Source organism: Gopherus flavomarginatus, chromosome 2, assembly GCF_025201925.1.
Source record: "Gopherus flavomarginatus isolate rGopFla2 chromosome 2, rGopFla2.mat.asm, whole genome shotgun sequence".
Lineage (NCBI taxonomy): Eukaryota > Metazoa > Chordata > Testudines > Testudinidae > Gopherus > Gopherus flavomarginatus.
The window spans coordinates 92,766,647-92,788,213 of NC_066618.1; the positions used below are offsets into that span (position 1 = coordinate 92,766,647).

Below are 21,567 nucleotides of genomic sequence, written 5' to 3' on the forward strand. Positions count from 1 at the left end.
AAAAGAATATTACCTTGTTTCTAGCCACTAATGCAGCGGAGCATCAGCTAGCCGTGGTGAAAACTATTGCACTTTAACTAATCTGTCTTGTTTTTAATGAAAACAAATAACCCCTTCCAAAAATGTAAAATTTCACCCAGAATTTTTTATCTTAACTGTATAACCTCTTTCCGGACATCATCGTAGTTTCACTTTTTACTACACTTTCATGTTCTTGGATCCTTTGTTTTCTAGTTAAAAAACCAACAAACTAACTTTGCTTTCCTTTGACGGAGGGACTTCCCAATGAGCAGTATTGAAGAAGTCAAGAGGTGTTGAATGGTGAGCAGGAGAATATACATTATGGATGGGCTAGTTGGTAGCTTGCAGACTAAACATGCTTCTAACTCATGTATTGATTCTCTTTAATTGCTACGAAAGCAGAGTGGTCTGCTGTACTTTTTCTCATCCCAGAGAGGGACTGATGATGTAATCAGAATCTGCAAATGAAAGAGGTGGTACAAGGGAGTAAGCAGTCAGAAATACAGTTGTCAGTGATTCCAAGCCTGTGACAGAGTTGTCAGATGTTAATGGTCTTATTTTGTCATGTATTCTTCTAATCTCTTCCTGATCCATTCTGCTTTGTGGCCAGGGCTAGCTAACTCTCATTCATGCCTTTCCCTGGCTCCTCTCCGTACCCAAGTCTACCATCTAGTGAAAAACAAAGGTATATAGAAAAACTAGGTGGTGCACAAATGATGTCAACCTACTTATTTTTCTAGCAGCTTCAACTCAAGAAACCTTTTCCTCAGTCCTGCTACAGTAATGGAAAGACCAGACCTGCAGGGGTCTAAAGCTTTAGTAACTGAGGAGTGGAAGTTCAGAGAATGTTACCTTATATAGGATGAGCTTGTGGTATCCCATCCGATCACTTAAAACTTCAGAAACTTATTTCCACATGTTCAGTCTTGATGTTGACCTGGCAAACCAAGGCAAATCGTTTAGCAAAGATTTCTGTGTTGAATGTTCCCATTTAAAAAAAGCTGAGGCATTTAGAACATCAGTACATTTTGGCTAACCTTAAAAAAAATGTATCATTGGCTCTGAAGGGAGCCCAGAATATAATACCAACATCTTTCTGCAGCCCATGAAATCGCTGATATTTGTTAAAGAACAAAGCATTTTAAGATTCTTCCAGTGACCTAGAGGTGTAACATTCAAATTACCTTATATACTTGTTCATTAGCTCCTCCGTTTATAAGCCGACCCCCCAAAATGAATAGGTAAAAATAGCAAAAACTCCTTGCATAAACCTACTCTGTATTTCAGGGGTTGGAAAATGTTGGCTCCTGGCCCGTCAGGGTGAGCCGCTGGTGGGTCTGGGCGTTTTGTTTACCTGGTGTGTCTGCAGGCATGGAGCCCCTCAGCTCCCTGGGGCTGCAGTTCAGCAGACTGCGGCCACAGGTCGCTGAGGGGCTCCAGGCCTGCAGATGCTCCAGGTAAACAAAACTACAGTGTATTAGATCAGGGATCAGCAATCTATGGCCTGGTGGTCCGGGCTGGTTTGTTTACCTGCTGCGTCCGCAGGTTTAGCCAATTGCGGCTCCCACTGGCCGCGGTTCACTGCTCCAGGCCAGTGGGAATGGTGGGAACTAGCACGGGCTGAGGGATGTGCTGGCTGCCCCTTCCTGTCGCCCCCATTGGCCTTAGCGGTGAACCGCGGCCAGTGGGAGCAGCAATCGGCCAAACCTGTGGACGCAGCAGGAAAACAAACCGGCCTGGCCTGCCAGGGTTGCCGATCCTTGTATTAGATATTCAATTCAATGATTCTATAGAGTTTTAAAATCATCAAATTTTGGTGTAGACCCGTTTATAAGCTGACCCCCGCTCTTTGATGTGTCACTTTTTAACCAAAAATATTCAGCTTATGAACGTGCATATACAGTAGTTGTTATGCATCAGAAAATGGTGCAGCATTCTTGTGTAGAGAGAAGCCAAAAGGTAGAACAGAACTCCTCAACTTTCCTTGTATACGTGGTTGTATCTTACACAATGAGCAACATTCTGACTTCAGCTCAAATTTTGATCACAGCTTCACATTTGGCGATCAGAGCCCACCTGTTTGTTGCAAAATGAGTAAGGAAGAATTTGAGCAACCTATCCTTGTACTAAAAACCTTGTAAGTGGAAAGGTACAAGTATGTGTCTAGTAGAAAACAGCTATTTGCAAGCACAGTAATTACCAGAACAGTACTGTATGCACAACAATCTTGATCACCCCCCCAAATAACACAAACTCTGTCTCATCACTATATTCTGTGCTTTAGTCTATCATTAAGACTTGCTTTGCCTGCCAGACTTGAACTGTTATAGATAGTTTACGAACTTCACTGCAGTGTTAGCTCTAAGTAGAACTTGAGTGTTGCCCCTAACCCAACTCCTGTCTCCACACACACATCTACAGCTCACATTAAGTGGTGCTTTAATAAAGCTTGAGCTAGTTGATCTGTTAGGGGCTGTGGGTTAAAGCTCGGTTACAGCGCCTCAGCCACTAATCCAGTCACTGGGTAGCACAGCTGTAGGTTCAGTGTGGCCAATCTGTAATTTGTGTGGCTTGTCTGCATGGTAGGATAATGTGACCAATACCTGTTGTGATTTCTAAAGGGCACTAAAGTGTTAGACATTAATTGGTCTGTATAGATCCTGCTGGTGCACACTAATGGTTCCCTAGTGTGCTCTAAGTCAGTGCTATTTCAAACAGCAGTACTTTAATGCACACTAGGGAACCTGTAGTGCACACAAGTAGGGTCTATACCAGAGATAAGCAGTTATTTGTTGTCAAGGTCCAGAGTCCTGAGAAATTTTAAAAAACAAACGATAAATAAAAAAAGTCAGAGTTCATTCAAAATTGACAGTCTGGCTTTGGCCCCCAGTCTGCCTGCTGACTACCCTGGGTCTATGCAGATCAACTAAATGCACAACATTGCTGCTTTGTGAAGGCAAGCGCTCACTCAAGTTAGTTTTAGATAGTGAGCTCTGCAGGGCTGGCTTAAGGCATAAGATAACTAAACTACAGCTTAGGGCCTCGCAATATGAGGGACCTCTTTTAAAAAAAAAAAAAAAAAAAAGGGAAAAAACTGACTCTATTTCAAATTTTATCAAAATCAGTTGAGAAAAGTAAAGGAAATATGGGAAAAAGAAGATTCTCTCTAAATAGAGACATTTTCGTTCAAATATGATAAATATACACATCCGGCTACACAAATACCCTTACCCTATCTGTTCCCTTCACTAATTATTCATTATTGATAGGCAGGAGACCAGGGCTGAGGGAAAAAAAAGATGATTGCAGTTGTGAAATGAGTATTTCTACAAGTAAGTCTATCAGTCTTCTAAGGCAGTGTTTTGTTGGGCAGTTGCTACTGGTAAAATTCTGACCATGCCTTCATAACTTATTTAAATAAATAAATCTCACTGCCGATGACATCGGGGAAAATGTGAGGTCGGAGACAACAGTGTAGTGAAGCAATCCTGCCAAGCTCATACTGGTATGGGACTCGTCCTAGGAGTGACGACATGTAGCATCCCCCTTGGCCAGTAATAGCTGGAAGACAGCCAGCCATCTTTTGTTTATGGGCCTGCATGCTAAATTGTATAGTGCCTTCGCTCCTGATTTTCTTCGTTTTCTCAAGTGTTAGTGGGTTTGTTCTTTCTTTTGATCTGTACATATATACAATTGTGTATTTTAGTGTGCATGCCGCTTTCTGCTTCATGCACTATCCAGGCTTCACATGATTGAGTTTGCAGGTGATCATCTTATGGGCTTGGGTTGAGTGGATCTTGATGAGGATAAATTTGTGTGGGCTTCCCTCTGTCAGTTTCGGAACCTTCATAGTAAATATCGGAGAGTGCTGACGAAAAGAAATAGAGGGTTTTAAGAGAAGGGAAGGAAGATATACATATATATCAAAATATTCTAAGTACTTGGTGAGCAAGTTATTTCAAACTAGTGCACATATGATTTATAGGCTATTAAAGCCTATAATAGTCATTATATTGGCTTTAATATAGGCTAGTTTTTCTCATTTTCTCAATGCCTGTTAAGAGATTACCAGTCTTTTTTTCTGGAAAGTTCTTTCTCTCTTTTGTGCATATAGCTTGCTGTCACTCTGTGTGTCCGAGGTGTTTAGTCAAGATTAATTAGTGGTCCTGGGGGAGACAGGATAGAGAAGGAAATGCAAGGAGACATGTCTGCCTGGAAAAGTCTGTAAGAAAAGCTATCTGCCCGGAGAATTCTGTGCATTGAAATGACACACTCCATAGCTTATCATTTGAGGATCTCATCAGTGACTTTGCTTTCCCAAAATCACGAAAGAAAATTTCAGTGTTAAAATTAATGTAATGTGCAAACAGACATACTGCAGGTAGTACTTCTTCCTTAAGTAAGCTGATCTGTGTAGCTGTAACTGTTTTTGTGATGTTGTAGATACAAAGTTTTCATATCTACTAATTAAGAAATCACAGATGAAAATGTTAATTTGAAACTATTCTGTAATTTAAACAGGCATATTACAAGGCGTGTTTTAGTTAGTTTATTATTCTATTCTATTACATTACAACTTTGGCTTTGTATATATGCAAATATAAATCTTTCATGTTCATATATTCAATATCCTTTTTGTGAAAATAATAAATTAATTTTTTTATGGTATGGGGTCTCTTACACTTGACATAGCTTAAGGTCTCTCACTCTAGCCTAACTTGCTGTGAAGACAAGCCCTTTGCTGAAGTTCATAATAGTAATAAGCAATAATGTGAGCTTTTGTTGATTTTCATATTCATTTGCTTGCAGAATTACTTCTAGGATTTTTTGCCAAGAATCTTTTACTCTGAAATTTTTCTAGGATGGCTTTGTAAATCAACCAGCAGTTACTGTAAAAAGAGCAGTGCAGCTGGTTACTCCTCCCTTAGAGAAAGTATGTCATCAGTAGTTTGAATGCAGTCTTTATTGGCTTAGGAGCAAATTTCGCTGTCATTGCCTTTGCTTCAGTCCCCCCTTGAGTAGCACAGTATACCAAGACTTAAAGCAAACCGCAAACCTGACTAGCGCACTTCTTTTTGTCTGTTCACATATCAGTGAATCAATGTTGTAATAGTTCTTAAGTGGTTGGTTTTAAATTTTTTGCTGTTGTGAAGACAAGAACTTAATTTATAAACTGTTTTAGTGGTTGATGTACCTCATACCCTGCTTCAGTGGATCTGTAAATAGGCAGAATTTTATGGGGTTTTAACCTTCGTTTGAATTGACAAGTTCTTCTACAAACAGGTTAGCAGTGCCTGCTTTGTCACTTACGAGCAAATTGCAAAAATAATTCCCAGGCAAACCATGTACATTTGGAATTCCATTCTAATAACTTAGAACCACAAGAGCTACATCAAAGTAACAATCATTTGTTATAATAAAACCATTGCATAAAATTTCAAATAACGTAGTTCCGCTGGTACAGTATACTTCCAGTTCCAAATAGGTAGCCTGTTTAGAACTTCACATAGCAATGTCTTGTGTGTGTATTTTATGACTGGGGCAGAGGTCGGGGGGAAGAGTAGCAAAGTGCATTAAGCAGTTACGACTGTTATGGAATTCAAGTGAAAAATAGATGCTTGTAAACTTGGCAGTGAAAGTCTCATTTTGCAGTGTAAAATAGCTGTTGTCTGTTTCCTCTGAGCATATGATTGAAGCTAGGAAAGGCTGGTTTGGGGGTGGGGGGGGTTATATACCAAATTTTCAAATGTGAGATTATGAAAAGTGTGTACTACGCGTGGTGATTCTAATTGTATGGACTAATACTTCCCCTTTCTTCTAGGTGAATCTGGATTGGGAAAATCAACATTAATCAACTCATTGTTCTTAACAGACTTGTATTCCCCAGACTATCCAGGTCCTTCACATAGAATTAAAAAGACTGTACAGGTATGTGTGTAGCTTGTTTTTTGTCTTGTATTTTGCAAACTGACAATAGTTTAAGATAGTGTTTTGAAGTTCGTGTCCTAAAGAGAAACCTAGCTTGTACTGTAAGCTTGTTCATATGTCTATCTATATTTTTTCTTTACAATAAATCAATAACTTGCATGTATAAATAAGCTTTTTCTATTGTGTGGTTGCCACCAATGATGTGGTTAAATCCCTCAGCTATCTGACAGGTGGCCACCAATCTCACTGTAGATCTCTGATCCTTCAGTCATTCCAGTTGTTCCTGTTCAGAGGCAGGAAACTGTCTGTAGAAGTGAAGCTATTGCTTTGTAAATACATGGCCTTTTCAATATAGATTCAATAAATAAATGTGTTAGGTTCATGTTTTTATTACTCTCCAAAGTTTTTAATGTCCTAAATACCTTTCCTATTTTCCAGTTGTCTTTTTAAAAAGAAGCCCTGTCTATCTTCTGACCTCTCCCCATTCCAGATTCCAAACCATCCAGCCCAATCCTTTTCTCCCCTTTGTGCCACCCGAGTGCAGTTGTCTTGTTAAGACGATAATCTTGGACAGACTGAAATTGCAGTCATTCTTACAAAACTATTCAAGAGGCTATGTTCCTCTGTATCTTATCGTTACACCAAAATGTTACAATGCTGTAGAATTCAGTGTTGAGGAAATGTGAGAGCTGGGGTGAGACACTTGTTGCAGAATTCAGGTTCAGTGTACAAAACATGATAGGTATACATGTTAAAAAGTGAGACACTTTTTTTAACAGTAACAAAAAGACTTTGCATTGTTGTGGAAAAAGTTAAATATATACCAAAAGGTCTAACTGACCAAGGCAGGATAGTCGGAGCCTTTTTAAAGGGAGCTGAATGGCTTCCTCAAATGCATTGCACTGAATTGAGTTATACTGTGCTGTTCTTCAATTTATATCCTTTCTCGTAATAGTTTTGGCCATATAAATTGTGTAAGGTTTCATATTTTATTTACAGGCTTGTGTCATGCTATAGTTGAATCCAAGGTAACAAAGTGCAGTTAGCAAATTTAAAAAATGGGAAGTTATTTTCAGGCAGAGGAAATATTACTACTAGGTAATTAAATTTAAATATTTCAGACCAAAGACGACGATGACCAAAAGTTCCTAATTTTTTTGTATGCTATTTTCTTTGTATTAATCATGCTTTAAAGTGATACCATAATTTAAATCACGTTTGTCTTTTGAATTTTATCTACTCTTAAAAATAACAATTAGGTTCACTAGATCTGAAAGACTAATGCAAGGCAAATGTCATCTAGTGTGTTTACACCAATAATCAAATCCTAATGATGTAACATGAATTTAAATTATATAATGTGTGCAATATAAGAGTATGCTTAAAACCATGATTGGCTAATAGTAGTAATCTTGAAAAGAAGCAGGATGATGTATTCATGTCTTATAGTGATAATTCAAAACTTTCTGTTCCCTCAATAACTAGGGAGGATGTTAAACAGTGACTGTTAATCTTTTTTGAATCAGCAGGACTGGATAACTTACACCAAGAGTAGCTCTCTGATCCGCTAATTTTGACTTAACAAATCTTGGAACACTGGGGAAGTTCCAGAGGATTGGGAAAAAAGTTGATGTTATGCCAATATTTAAGAGTGTGTAAATGAGATGACCCCAGTAATTTTAGGCCAGTTAGCACGACATCAGTCTTAGGAAAATATCTTGGAAATGCTAATAGTGCAATCATGAGGAAGGTTATTGCTAATAGTTTTTTACTTGAAGTATTACTTCTAGGATTTTTTGCCAAGAATCTTTTACTCTGAAATTTTTCTAGGATGGCTTTGTAAATCAACCAGCAGTTATTGTAAAGAGAGCAGTGCAGCTGGTTACTCCACCCTTAGAGAAAGTATATCATCAGAGACGGCTAAGAAGAGATATGATTGAGGTCTATAAAATCATGACTGGTGCAGAGAAAGTAGATAAAGAAGTGTTTACTACTTCTCAAACACAAGAACTAGGGGTCACCAAATGAAATTAATAGGCAGCAGGTTTAAAACAAAAGGAAGTATTTCTTCACGCAACGCACAGTCAACCTGTGGAACTCCTTGTCCGAGGATGTTGTGAAGGCCAAGACCATAACAAGGTTCAAAAAAGAACTAGATAAATTCATGAAGGATAGATCCATCAATGGCTATTAGCCAGGATGGGCAGGAATGGCATACCAAGCCTCTGTTTGCCAGAAGCTGGGAATGAGCGACAAGGAATGCGATCACTTGATGGTTATCCGTTCTGTTCAATCCCTCTAGGGCACATGGCACTGGCCAGTCGAAAGACAGGATACTGGGCTAAATGGACCTTTGGTTTGACCCAGTAGGGCCATTCTTATGTTCTTATGATGCAGTTGTTAAAGGAGGGTAGTATAATTTATGCCAGTCAAGGTGACCTTGGAAAATAGATCTTGCCAAATAAATTAGATACAACTTTTTTGAGATCACAGATTTGGTTGGTAAAGGTACTGTTGACATAATATATCTAGAATTCTGTAAAGACTTCAGGCTTGTCTACACAGAGCAGCAATGCAGCCTACAAGCATGTAGTTTTTAAAGCACACTAACATGCCCATGTTTGAAACAGCACTATGTTAAAGTGCACTAGTGAACCTTTAGTGTGCGCCAACAGGGTCTACATGGACGAATTAATGTGAAACATGTTAATGCGCTTCTAAAATCATATCTTCATGTGACTGTTACCCCACCATGTAGACAAGCCCTTGGTCTCCTATAATAATCCTGAGTAAAAAGCACTGTACAAAATCAGTGTATCCCATATTAAACGGATTAAATACTGGTTAACTCACCTTAAAGTAATTGTAAATGGAAAGGTTTCTTGGCCCAAGGTTATTCGGTATATTTATCAATAATGTAAATAGTACAAATAGTATGAAAAAGCTGCAAATTTTACCAGTAATTAACACACACATTGGCGCAGTGGCGAATGAGGACAGGTCAGTTATCAAAATACATCTTGATCAGCTAGTAAAGTGGGCTCACTTGAACAGTGTACGTGTTACTACAGCCAAGTGCAATGTCGTGCTTTTAGGAACAAATATAGGTTATGCTTACAAGATGGGAAACAGTATGCTGGAATGTACTGGCAATGAAAAGGACTTGGAGTTAATCATGGGTAGTCAGCTGAACGTGAGCTCCCATTGCAAAGCTGTACCTAAGAGGGCAAACATAATCATTGAATGTGTAAGCAGAGGAAGATGAATTATAAGTAGGGAGGTGGTATTACCTCTGGATGCAATGTTAGTGAGTGTGTTATTGGAATACAATGGACAGGTCTGGTGTTCATGCTTCAAAAAGGATGTTAACACATTGGAAAGGGTTAAAAAAATCTAAAAAGAATTATTCAGGATCTGGAAAACATATATTTATGAGAGACTGAAGTCCAATATTTTTTTCAAGAGAAGGTTAAGATGACTTGGTCACTGTCTAGAAGTACATACATGGAGTACAGATTTTCGTACATGGCTCTTTTAATCTAGCAGAACAAATTATAATGAGATCCTGTGGTTGGAAGCTGAAGTTAAATAAATTCAGATTAAAAATAAGGTGCAAATTTTTAACGGTAATTAACTATTGGAACAAGGCAGGGTGGATTCTCAATCACTTCAAATCTTTAAATCTAGTTTGGATATCTTTCTAAAAGATGTGCTGTAGTGCAAAACAGAATTTATGGGCTTGATGCAGAAATGACTGGATGAGGTTCTTTCCTCCTGTTATGTAGGAGGTCAGACTAGATTATCAAAATGGTCCCTTTTGGCCGTAAAATCTGCTAGCCATACCTGAAAACTGTGCCTCTTTTTTACTCTACCAGTAAGAATTCAGTGAAATCAAGTGTCTTGTGATTGAAGAGGATTCTTACTAGATTTATGTTTATACAAATTGAAACACAAATGGAAACTGCACATCCATATTGTTTGGAAGTAATTAGTCCTCCCTTCTCCACCACTTGTTTAACTTTGTTCAGTCTCTGTTCATATGCTTAAATTAGGAGTTCCCATAAGGATGACAAATTTATATTGTAATGGTATGAAGGTCATTCATCCATTTAGGATCCGTTGCTACCGTTATCTGGCAGTCTGTTTTTCATGTACAACTGCATCTTGTGATGGCTGAAAAATCAAGTATTGTCTCTTAATTCAAATGTCTTTTAAATAAATAGTGGAAAATATTAGAATTGTGACCTTGAAAGTTTTATATGTATTAGAGACTCCTGTGGCTGATGATATTTAATTGCGATTCCAATTCAAATATTATACCTAAGTAGAGACGGTTCTTGATCTATTAATTTAATGTTTCACATGGCATCAGCATGTGTCCATGTTCATGCTCTTGTTGGGCGCTCTTGGGGCAGATTTAAATAGTGAAATGAAATTCAGTGTGTTCAGGGGCTCTAATGTTTATCATTCCCAGTTAATGCCTATACCTGAGCTGTTCCTTGTTCATGTAGATTGAAACATTCTTAGTAGAAATTACCCTTTATTTTTCTTGCTCCTCTGTATCATGTAAAAAACATTTATTGAGTAGGAGTTAAGGTGATTAGAATAGAGACATTTAACTGCATAAGTATGAACTGTAATTTTGGCAGTGCTTCACAATCACAAGGCAGGTTATTGGTAATAGTTTTATTTAACAAAAATGAAAAATAAGTTTCATTCTAAGGATTCTTTTAAACAAACACAAAAAGATTTCCCGTTTCCACTTTGCAACTTATATCAGTCAGGATTTTGGCAATGTTTTTCGAAAATTATGCAGAGTTGATTTCACGTAGGTGAATTCAGAAGAAGCTATAAAGTAAGCGATCTTATGTAAAATACACTTTTTGTTTGATCATCAGTTAAATATTTGAAATGGTGTGTGATATAGGAATGCTTGATCCAGTAGTAATACAGTAGACACTCATTAGTAGCAACATATCGGTGCCCTTCTGCTATGTTGCTCCTAAGTGGCTATTGCTGTTATGAGGAGTGTCGACAATTCACAGTAGGGAAAGTGTTCCCAGGGGAAATGTTTCTCAGTAAGCAGTGGTTGCTCTTACAGAATGTTGCTGCAAACAAGCGTCAACTGTAGTGAGACTGGGACTTGTATTTAGTTTGCTAGGATCCAGTGTAATAATGTAAAATAGACCAATCTGACCTGCTTAACTAAAGTGCATGGGAAAATGGTTATTTTGGAATGGGTTTGTTAAGAAAAGTTTTAAATTCCAGGACTTGAACAAATTTGTTTTTCATGAATCTCTCGGGAATACTTGTAAAACCAGATGATAGGATACAGTTGGATTCTAAATGTGAATGACACTAGTTTACAGTTGTCTGGATCGGTTCCAGATGTTGCTGCATTCTGAGATTTTGGCCATGTATGGACACAAATTCACTTAGTTCACTCTGTGATTGGGCTTTGTCTGGTTCCACCTTTGGAGGGTGGGGTAGGAGAATCCAGGCTTGTGTGTATCTTCTCTTGATCCATTTGTCAAAGTATCCAACCACTCATTGTGGAATCTGTGTAGGGTTCCAAGCAATAGTGTTTGTTGCTCGCACTTAAGGCTAGGCATGCCAGTGATATTTTTTTCTTCTGTTTAGGCACAAGTGAGGATGTCCAAAATCTAAAATCCTGTCCTTTTAGTAGCCAATATGATTCAGATGTGGAGATGCTTATGTTTATTGCATAAATTAATTCACACCTTTCCTGATATTTCATAGTTTTGGGGGTGCAGAGGAGGCTAAAAAGTCATTGGATCTTCCTCAGCAACTTGGCATTCTTTGCTCTTATTTGAATAATATTCAGTGTCTTGTCTCTGCAAGACTATTGTTTCATTTTCTCATTTTCTACAAAGTTTATATTCTAGATTTATTGTTTTATTAAAGGTGTTTATCCATTTGTTAGTGACTCACATTAAGTTGGATCATGTTGCAATGTGTCTTGCAGCTGACTTCAAATGTGGCGATTTCACTGTGTTCTGCAGTTTGCTATGTATGTGTAAGAAACAGCTTTGCATCACTGACATGCTCTGTACCCTAAAATAGCAAAATTGTATTATATCGTGTGATTGATGAGGAAGCCCATCCAAGTAACATAAATTGTTTGTAAAAGTTGGGAGTTTTAAGTCATTTCTGTCACTGAGGCTTTTGTGAAAGCGGTACTTAACTGGAAAGTTGTCATAAGAACAAAAATTGAAAGGGCCTCAGACTGGGGGAGTATTTTATACAGAAAATAAATACACCGCTACCTCGATATAACGCCACTCGATATAACACAAATTTGGATATAACACGGTAAAGCGGTGCTCCAGGGGGGAGGGGCTGTACACTCCAGTAGATCAAAGCAAGTTCAATATAACACGGTTTCACCTATAATGCTGTAAGATTTTTTGGCTCCCAAGGACAGCGTTTTATCGAGGTAGTATATAGGAATAGTGTTCTAAAACTGTAGCCTGTGTTTGCTCACTCAGATGAACGTGACTGGAGGGCTGCATGGTTTACAGATTTGGTAATAAGGTACAGAGATTCTTAACTTTAGGACATCTCTTTGAGTCTAGGTCTAGTGAACGGTCATTTAGCTTGCTAGATCTTAATTGGTTGTCTTAGTCAACAGCAGGAAAACCACCACCAAACTTCTTGGCAGTTTGAGAGGCTAAAGAGTTAATGTGCATGGACAAGCTTTCATTCCTAGAATTAGTCACTGATGTTTACGTAGCTAAATAAGTCCTGGAGCAAAGTCCTGCTAGCCATGCTACTCCAGGAGGTACGGAACATTACTTTTTGGAAAGTTCTGTGCATTTTATGTGCATTCCTTCAGTTGTCACCTTAAGGTGGCAGAGGATTGAGCAGTGCTTCTGAATTCTTGAAATATGATTGATGCCCCAAGGAAAGGTGGTTGTGAGGACTTGAGCCTCTCATCTCCTCCTTACTACCATAGTGTAGAAAAACAATCTGCATAGACTACTGCAACAAACAAAGATCGAAATTAATAATCTTGTTTCCTTTGGTTTTATCTAACCCTAATAAGCCTTCATAAAAAAGGGGGTCCACATTTTAGCTTCAAATTTAATGCAAAGTTGGCTACTACAGATAACCTCATGGTGAGATGAGGTACTTTGCGTACATAACCGAAACCTGATTGGATGATATTGTACAACAGATATTGGTGAAACTAGCTCCAGCTGGGTTTTTAAAAACCTGTATGTGTTATCTCTGCCCAAGAAACCAACACTTAATGTTGGCAATCTTGCTAACTATTCATAAGAATCAATATATGTTTTTAGGGAAAGGAGAGAGGAGAAGCTTATTTGCTTTTAAAACTGAAAAGTAAAATTCCAAACATTTATAGTGGAAGACTGTGTTCTGGGACTGATTTTTACGAAACACTAAATTTTCTAAAACAATTACATTTTTAAACAAAATGTATAAAAATAGTAGGGATCACAAGCTTGATTCAGCCAAGCACTGAGGTACAACCACATCTGCTCTAACCCCTCAGACAGAGACCAACACCTACAAAATCTCCACCAAGCATTCTCAAAACTACAATACCCGCACGAGGAAATAAGGAAACAGATCAACAGAGCCAGACGTGTACACAGAAGCCTCCTACTGCAAGACAAACCCAAGAAAGAAACCAACAGGACTCCACTGGCCATCACATACAGCCCCCAGCTAAACCCCCTCCAACACTTTCACAGGCCTTGGGTGGCGGGCCAGTCCTTACCCACAGACAACCTGCCAACCTGAAACATATTCTCACCAGTAACTGCACACCGCACCATAATAACTCTAGCTCAGGAACCAATCCATGCAACAAACCTCGATGCCAACTCTGCCCACATATCTACACCAGCGACACCATCACAGGACCTAACCAGATCAGCCACACCATCACTGGTTCATTCACCTGCCCATCCACCAATGTAATATACGCCATCATATTCCAGCAATGCCCCTCTGCTATGTACATCGGCCAAACTGGACAGTCTCTACGGAAAAGGATAAATGGACACAAATGAGACATTAGGAATGGCAATATACAAAAAACCTGTAGAACACTTCAACATCCCTGGCCACACTATGGCAGACCTTAAGGTGGCCATCCTGCAGCAAAAAAACTGCAGGACCAGACTTCAAAGAGAAACTGCTGAGCTTCAGTTCATCTGCAAATTTGACACCATCAGCTCAGGATTGAACAAAGACTGTGAATGGCTTGCCAACTACAGAACCAGTTTCTCCTCTCTTGGTTTTCACACCTCAACTACTAGAACAGGGCCTCATCCTCCCTGATTGAACTGACCTCGTTATCTCTAGCTTGCTTGCTAGCATATATATACCTGCCCCTGGATATTTCCACCACATACATCTGAAGAAGTGGGTATTCACCCATGAAAGCTCATGCTCCAAAACGTCTGTTAGTCTATAAGGTGCCACAGGATTCTTTGAAGCTTTATTCACTTTTTTGAAAAGGATAGTCTCTTCCTTTAAAGGGAGTGAAGTGGAGTATTTTCTCTTAATATGATCTTCCATATGTATGGATGTAATATACTGAGTTGCAACAAGATGTAGTATGTACTGTGCAAGTCTTGGGGTCTTTTTGCTAAATTTCTATCAATATTGGTCACTTTGTTTTTCTAATTGAGTTCTAAAACTGCATAAAATTGGAACTAATTAAAATGCTGCCAAACAATAAAAATATTGGATAATGCTATCAGCTAGTGAAAATACTAAGCTTCTCTCCACATACTTTACAAATAGATTTTCTAACACTGATAGTATCCAGTTTTCCTCACTTTGTCTTAAAGATTAAATAAAAAGTCAGATGACATAGGCAGAATGAGTCTTTGCAGCTTCCATTTTGAACTGTAAAGTTGCTCAAGTCTATAATTGTTGATGTATACTTTATATGCTAATGGCTATCTAGACACATTGAGTCTGAGTTTTTTGCATTGAAATAAGTGACTTAAAATCATTGTATTATAACTGCTATATGAGAATTTAAATCCTTTTATTCTTATAGGTTGAACAGTCAAAAGTTTTAATCAAAGAAGGTGGTGTTCAGTTACTACTCACAATAGTTGACACACCAGGATTTGGAGATGCAGTGGATAATAGCAATTGGTAAGAAATTACTTTCTTATGATATCCCAAAGTAAATTTGAATAATATTGTCCTTGTGATCATTTACTATCAAAACTCATTTTAAAGATGCCAATTTTTCTTTTAAATTATAAGGTTTACTTCTTTAAACTTTTATACATTTGTTTTGGCAATTTCTCTATTAGCCAGAAATTTTATTTTAAAAGCTGGGTTGCCTATTGCCATTTAATTTGGTTAAAATGCTTTCAGCTTCTCTCTAACTAGCTCAAATGTGAACAGAATCTCCAGCCTTTTGTGTGTTATCAGTGCTCCCAAGAAGCTGAAACTAATTATTTCTGTGATGTCACAGGATTAGAATCCTTTGGCATCTTGTAAAGAGTATTCCTGTAGTTACTGTTCGTAAGTGTTCAGTTTAATACTATTACAGTGGATAGTTGTGTTTAAAGGGCTTTTCAGTGGACATGTTAACTGTTGTCTTAAAGCTATGATGCTATTTGTCTTTAAAAAAAAGAGTTGAATGGTCCTTTAAAGTATTTAATCCTTTATTCTTTCCCTTTTACTTTGTGCACTCCTTAGAGTATTTTAGTTTATATTGTACTAACAATTTATATTTACTTGCATTGCACATAATTACAGTTTGAAATTCTGTTGACTATAAGAGCAGCTCTTAATTAAAGTTTCCTGGGATTTAGGAATGCATTGGTTAACATTCAAGTTAAAAGAGTTCTGTTATTTTAAAGTGGTTTAGAATATAATTTATCCACCTCTCCTCCTACCTTTAAATATCTCCATATTTTTAAACTAGATATGCTAGCAGTACTGTTCATACACTGATTTTTTTGAAAACAGATAAACAGTATGTGTATCTCAGAAATTGATGTTTAATACGTATGTGATATGTATAACTGGTCTTACAGGTTTTTATTTATGTACATTCTGTAGTTGGCAGCCTGTTATCGACTACATTGACAGTAAGTTTGAAGACTACCTGAATGCAGAATCTCGTGTGAATCGACGTCAGATGCCAGATAATAGGGTGCAGTGTTGTTTATACTTCATTGCTCCTTCAGGACATGGGTTAGTATCTTAATATTTTAATGTGCCTTTCCCCCCTAATTCACTTTCAAACTTTGGCATTCCTAAAATATGCAAAATTCCAAGTCAGGATTATTCAGCATATAAACTGCAGGCTGTTTAATTTCATGGGGTAATTTTAATTTGGCGTGCCAAACACTAGCAAACCAGACTTGTAATAAATCAGAATATCAATAGGATTAGTTACCAAGAAAAAAATTGTCAGTTTATCCCATTTTGTGAACATTCATATGTCTTTCATTCCCCTAATGCCATTTCTGTATTAATTATCACACAATTTATTAACAATTTTAACTGTAGAAAATGCTCCCAGAACTCAGCCAACAAATTTTCAACTTTCTTTGAACTTAAATGATAGCTCAAAAGGAAGGGGAAATGTACTTAAATGTTCAAGTGGTTCATATTTGCCATAAATTCATGTTTGGACTTAGCACGGCTTTTGTCCAGTGAGTTGAAAACTCCTGATACTGAAATTCTACTTTAATTCACCGATTTTCACTATTATGCAAACTTTCATCCACTCCATCTCACTTTTAACTTGGTCAGACTTCTCTCTAGTGGAGGAGAGAGAAAATTGCACTTTTGAAGTACTTGATCTTGGGCCATGTTAATCTGAAGTTGGAACTATACAGCAATTTATTGTGGTATTACAACTTTGATTAATTTGTGAGTGACTTTCTCTGCTTGTTACATTTGTACTTTAAACTAGAAATGGAAAGTAAGGGTCTCCCTACAAAGTTGTAAACAAGGCTGGTGGAAGCCGATGGGAGGGGGCGAGGGAGGGGGGCTGTAGATAGGCTGCTAGGGTCAGAACTGCTGAACCAGTGCTGTCTAGCACACCGATACTCAGGGTGTGACCTGCATACTGGCTGGTTGTAAGTAGTTTAGATTGGAAGCTCCAATAGCAAAGCATTGTGAGGCACCCATAGTTATGGGGCAGGAAAGTAACACAGCCCCTCACTGATCTGGATTGCACCCCAGAATGTGACACTGCCCCAAAATACCATTGAATCAAGAAAACAAGTGTGCTCAGGGAATATAAATGGAATGAGGCCTATTTATTATTTTTTTCCTTTTTTTAAAAGGATATTGCCTTATCTGTCAACAATATTACTCACCTCCTACCTGTTTTTTATGGTGTTACATGGTCTGATATTGTTCCTGGGCTCACTGTGGGCTATATCATTGTCAAGTGAAACACATCTTTCTGTCTATTCTGAATAAAACAAAACTCCATTTACAATGGGTAAAAATATGTGTAGAGCAGGTATCTTTTCTTTGCTCTCTTTGTTTTAAAATTCTTAAGTATTTTCATTAAATAGAAATTGAAGTGTTAGCACATGTATGTACATGAAAAATAATCACATTAAATCCAGAAAGACTGCCCCAGCTGCTGAAGAATAAACACAGGGACAGCAAGTTCCTTTCCACTAAAGATCGCGCACACCCTCAGCAATAGCTTGAGAAATTGTATGAACCTGATGGCATGCCCAGTAGATTAACAAACTGGGGTGTAGTAGTCACCCAGAATTGGGATTAAGTTCCAGGATTAGGTCTGTCATGGAAATCTCCCTGGAATTATCCACTCCCTTTTTATTTGAGGCTGTTAGCTCCAATATTTCTGTTTACAACAGCCAACAACACTGTGAAATACCTCTCTGCTTCAGTATATTTTCCCCTCAGTTTTGTGTTAATTTTTGAAGCTTTTGGCCTGGACATGCTAAAATGGGCTCACATCGCCAAGTAAATTTGCTTAACAAACTTAATATGCATTGTTTTTGAGGCTTAATGGAAGCTTTTTGATTTTTTTTAACTATAGTTGAAAAGCTAACACTTAATTTCACATATACAGTAGCTAGTGCTAAGTACCTTTCCACGGGAGTTTATTGGATGACAGCTTTAAATCCTTATAAATATTATTTAAAGAAATTCAGGTGCATGTAGTATTTTAGAAAATTTTAGCCTTTGCCAGCCTGTCTGGGTTTAATAGCACCGAATAAATGAGATTCCAGTATTTGTCTATGGGAACAAACAATCTCTATTTCTCACAGATTTTAAAAGTGCAAGATGAGTTGAAATGTACACAACCTTTTGCTGATTTGAATCCAGTTTCCCAACTGCTTAACTGAAATAAACTGAATAAATCCACTCACAATGGACCTCTTCATGCAATTGCCAGTCTTGTTAACTGTTTGGCCCTTCAGATAACTTAATCAGCATGGAAGCTGAACAGAAATCTCAGCCCTAGGGTTTGTCCTCTAAACCAGCATTGGGTTATTTTGGTGGAAGCGGAAGCTTGTCGCCCTTGCTAATGTAGTATCTATTCAGTGTATAACACTAATTTTCCAGTTCTGACAATCTGGCCCGAACAGTCCTGTACTAAATTTAAGTGTGGGGGAGAAATTTAAATGAGAAGCCAGTATAAATATAAATAAAGTCAAATCTGTTAACAGTGGCCTGATCTAATCCCAGCATAAACTTTTTTTTTATAATGTAGCTTTTTTTGAAGTCATATCTGTACATGTTATAAATCAGAGAAGCATGTTTCCAAGGTACAGTCTTAGAGTATTAGTATTGGTGTATTAGTCTTGGAGGTCTAGGTGTTTTGTCATAATACCTCAACTCTGTATTTGTCAAATACATTTTACATCTAAAATATTAGAATATCAAAGCACAGAATGTAAGAAATAAATGAAAGTAACAAACTTTGTTCCCTATTGATACCCAAATTGATATTCTACTTTATCGAACAATCATTTAGGTGAAGAACGTGCCCCTGTACTGTTGACATTTGACACTCAAAGTTCTTAGTATTGAATTAAATGTAGGTCAGTTTCAGTTTAAAATGGGAAACACTGTAACTGTAGAGTACATTGTAATTTAACCTTGCAATTTGTGCTCTGTTCCAAATAAATAAGAGGAGAGAACTATTCAGGTGACCTAGTGTTATCATTATTGGCAGGCAAGAGAACAGACTCTGAATTTGAGCTATTGTTCTTTAGGCTAAAGGGAGTTGGCAGCACTGCTAGGTATCTCTTGGGGAAGGGGTGATAGATCCACGTCCATTGCTCTCTTATCAGATTTAGCCCTTACACCAGAGGTTCCCAAACTATGGTGGGTGTGGAGGAACATTTGGCAGGGGGGTGGCAGGGCCCGGGCTAGGGCTAGGGCAGGGAAGGAGCACAACCCAGCCACTCTCTGCTCTGGCCGTGGCCCCAGCTCTGCATCTGACCCCAGCCTTGGCCCCTAACCATGGCTCCATAACCAGCCTTGGCCCCTGATTGCAGCCCAGTTGAGTCTCCGTCCCAGTTCCCAGCGACAGCTCTGTTCCTATCCCCAGCTGTGGCCCCAGCCTCTCTCCTCTTAACCCTGTCCATGTTCTCCCACCTATCCTCCAGGAGCGGCATCCCCTGCTCCTGACTCCTGCTTCGGTGGGCGAGGGTCGGACAATGGGGATGCGTGACCCTGGAAAGTTTGGGAACCACTGCCTTAGACTACAGGGGTGGTCTCGACAAGTTCTGAATGGCTGTCAGGTCCATGAGAAACTGCTGCACTGTGCAGTTTATTTGTACAGATGCTCCCTGGGTTATGCAAGACCTGACTTATGCAAATTTGCCCTTACAGAAAAAGTTCCCTAAACCAGAAATAGGATTTTCGAGTTGCAGAAATTTTTGCATAACATATGGATATACATTTCGGACTTGCACAAAATTTGAGTTACGCAAGGCTTTCTGGAACAGAACAATTGCATAAGTCGGGGGGCATCTGTATAGAGATAGGACCTATCAAGAACATAGTCTGAAAAGAGAGCCAATTTCCTATCAAACATAACATAAGAATGACCATACTGGGTCAGACCAAAGATCCATCTAGCTCAGTATCCTGTCTTCTGACACTGGCCAACACCAGAGTAAATGAACAGAATAGGTAATCATCAAGTGATCTATCCCGTCACCCATTCTGAGCTTATAGCAAACAGAGGCTAGGGATACCATCCCTGCCCATCCTAGCTAATAGTCATTGATGGACCTATCCTCCATGAATTCATCTAGTTCTTTTTTGATCTTGGTCTTGGTCTTCACAACATCCTCTGGCAAAGAGTTCCATAGGTTGACTGCATTGTGTGAAGAAATACTTTTTTGTTTGTTTTAAACCTGCTGCCTATTAATTTCATTTGGTGACTCCTAGTTCTTGTGTTATGAGAAGGAATAAATACACTTCCTTATTTACTTTCTCCACACCAGTTGTGATTTTATAGACCTCTATCATATCCCCCTTTAGTCATCTCTTTTCCAGGCTGAAAAGTCCTAGTCTTATTAATCTCTCCTAATATGGAAATTGTTCCATATCCCTAATAATTTTTGTTGCTTTTTCTGAACCTTTCCCAATTCCAATATATCTTTTTTGAGATGTGGCAACCACAAAGGCTGACTTACTGCATGGAGAGTCATAATCTCAAGGGTTAGGAAGTTGAAAAAGTGTGCTTAACAAGGTTAGCTGCTTCACAGGTCAGCTGCATCTGAATTTTTCTCACATTATGGTGGTTCGAAACGCTTCTTAAGTGCTTTCACAACAAATTGTGTTGGGAAGGTTGGGTTGTTTCACAGGATTGATGGAAGGTTTAGGACTATCTAACAAATTACCTAATTGTGCATCCTGATGATAGGCAACATTTAAGAAGTTTGAGTATTTAGTTTATTTAGGTCTTTTGGTTTAAAAAATGGTGGGTGGCATTAATAAGTTCCTTCTATAATAAAATTAGGAAAGAATGCATGAGAATAAAGTGTAGGGAGACTGCCAATTTTTAGGGCTCTGGGGAAAAACTTGGAACTTTCATACAACCAAACTGCTTTACCCTGAACCGATAGAAATGCTAGACAAAGTTGGGACACTTCAGACATGATTCACATCTCCATCACTAACGAGATCTACTCTTTCCATGATTGTAGTCTCAATAATGCTCTTACCATCGGGCATGGAGAAACAAATGAAAATGAATTTGATATTATCCTGGTGGATACTTGTCCACATTACATAATCAAAGTTGGTGGTCTCCCTGAGGGGCCCAGGCTTGGAATAAAAAAGGATATTTCTGAGTGTCACATCTGAAGATCTTTGGTAGTGCTGTGTCAAGAAGATTGCTTTTTATTTTAGTCAGTGCTGTGGCTTCTCAGTCTGTCAGAAGAAATAACTTGAAAATAATTTTGTAAAGAACAAAATTGAACACTTTAAAACTGACAGACCTGGAGTTCATGCTCCAGTTAATCACTCTTCTGTATGTAGCATTATCAAGAAACCTATAGTCCACATTATTCATTTATATAAATATGCAGTGGTATTCCACCTTTTTGTCTCCAGAACTTTCTTTCAAGCATCAAATCA

At 38.2% G+C, this 21,567-nt stretch overlaps 1 protein-coding gene across 3 annotated transcripts in view; it reads left to right on the forward strand.

Annotated features, from left to right (window-relative positions):
- SEPTIN7 (septin 7) overlaps window positions 1-21,567 on the forward strand; it is a 132,735-nt gene that overhangs the window by 80,257 nt on the left and 30,911 nt on the right. For all 3 annotated transcript variants that reach the window (XM_050938041.1, XM_050938040.1, XM_050938039.1), the window contains 3 exons: window positions 5,843-5,949; window positions 15,011-15,111; window positions 16,033-16,167. In XM_050938041.1, the coding sequence (XP_050793998.1) occupies window positions 5,843-5,949; window positions 15,011-15,111; window positions 16,033-16,167 (343 nt within the window). The remainder of the gene's footprint in view (window positions 1-5,842; window positions 5,950-15,010; window positions 15,112-16,032; window positions 16,168-21,567) is intronic.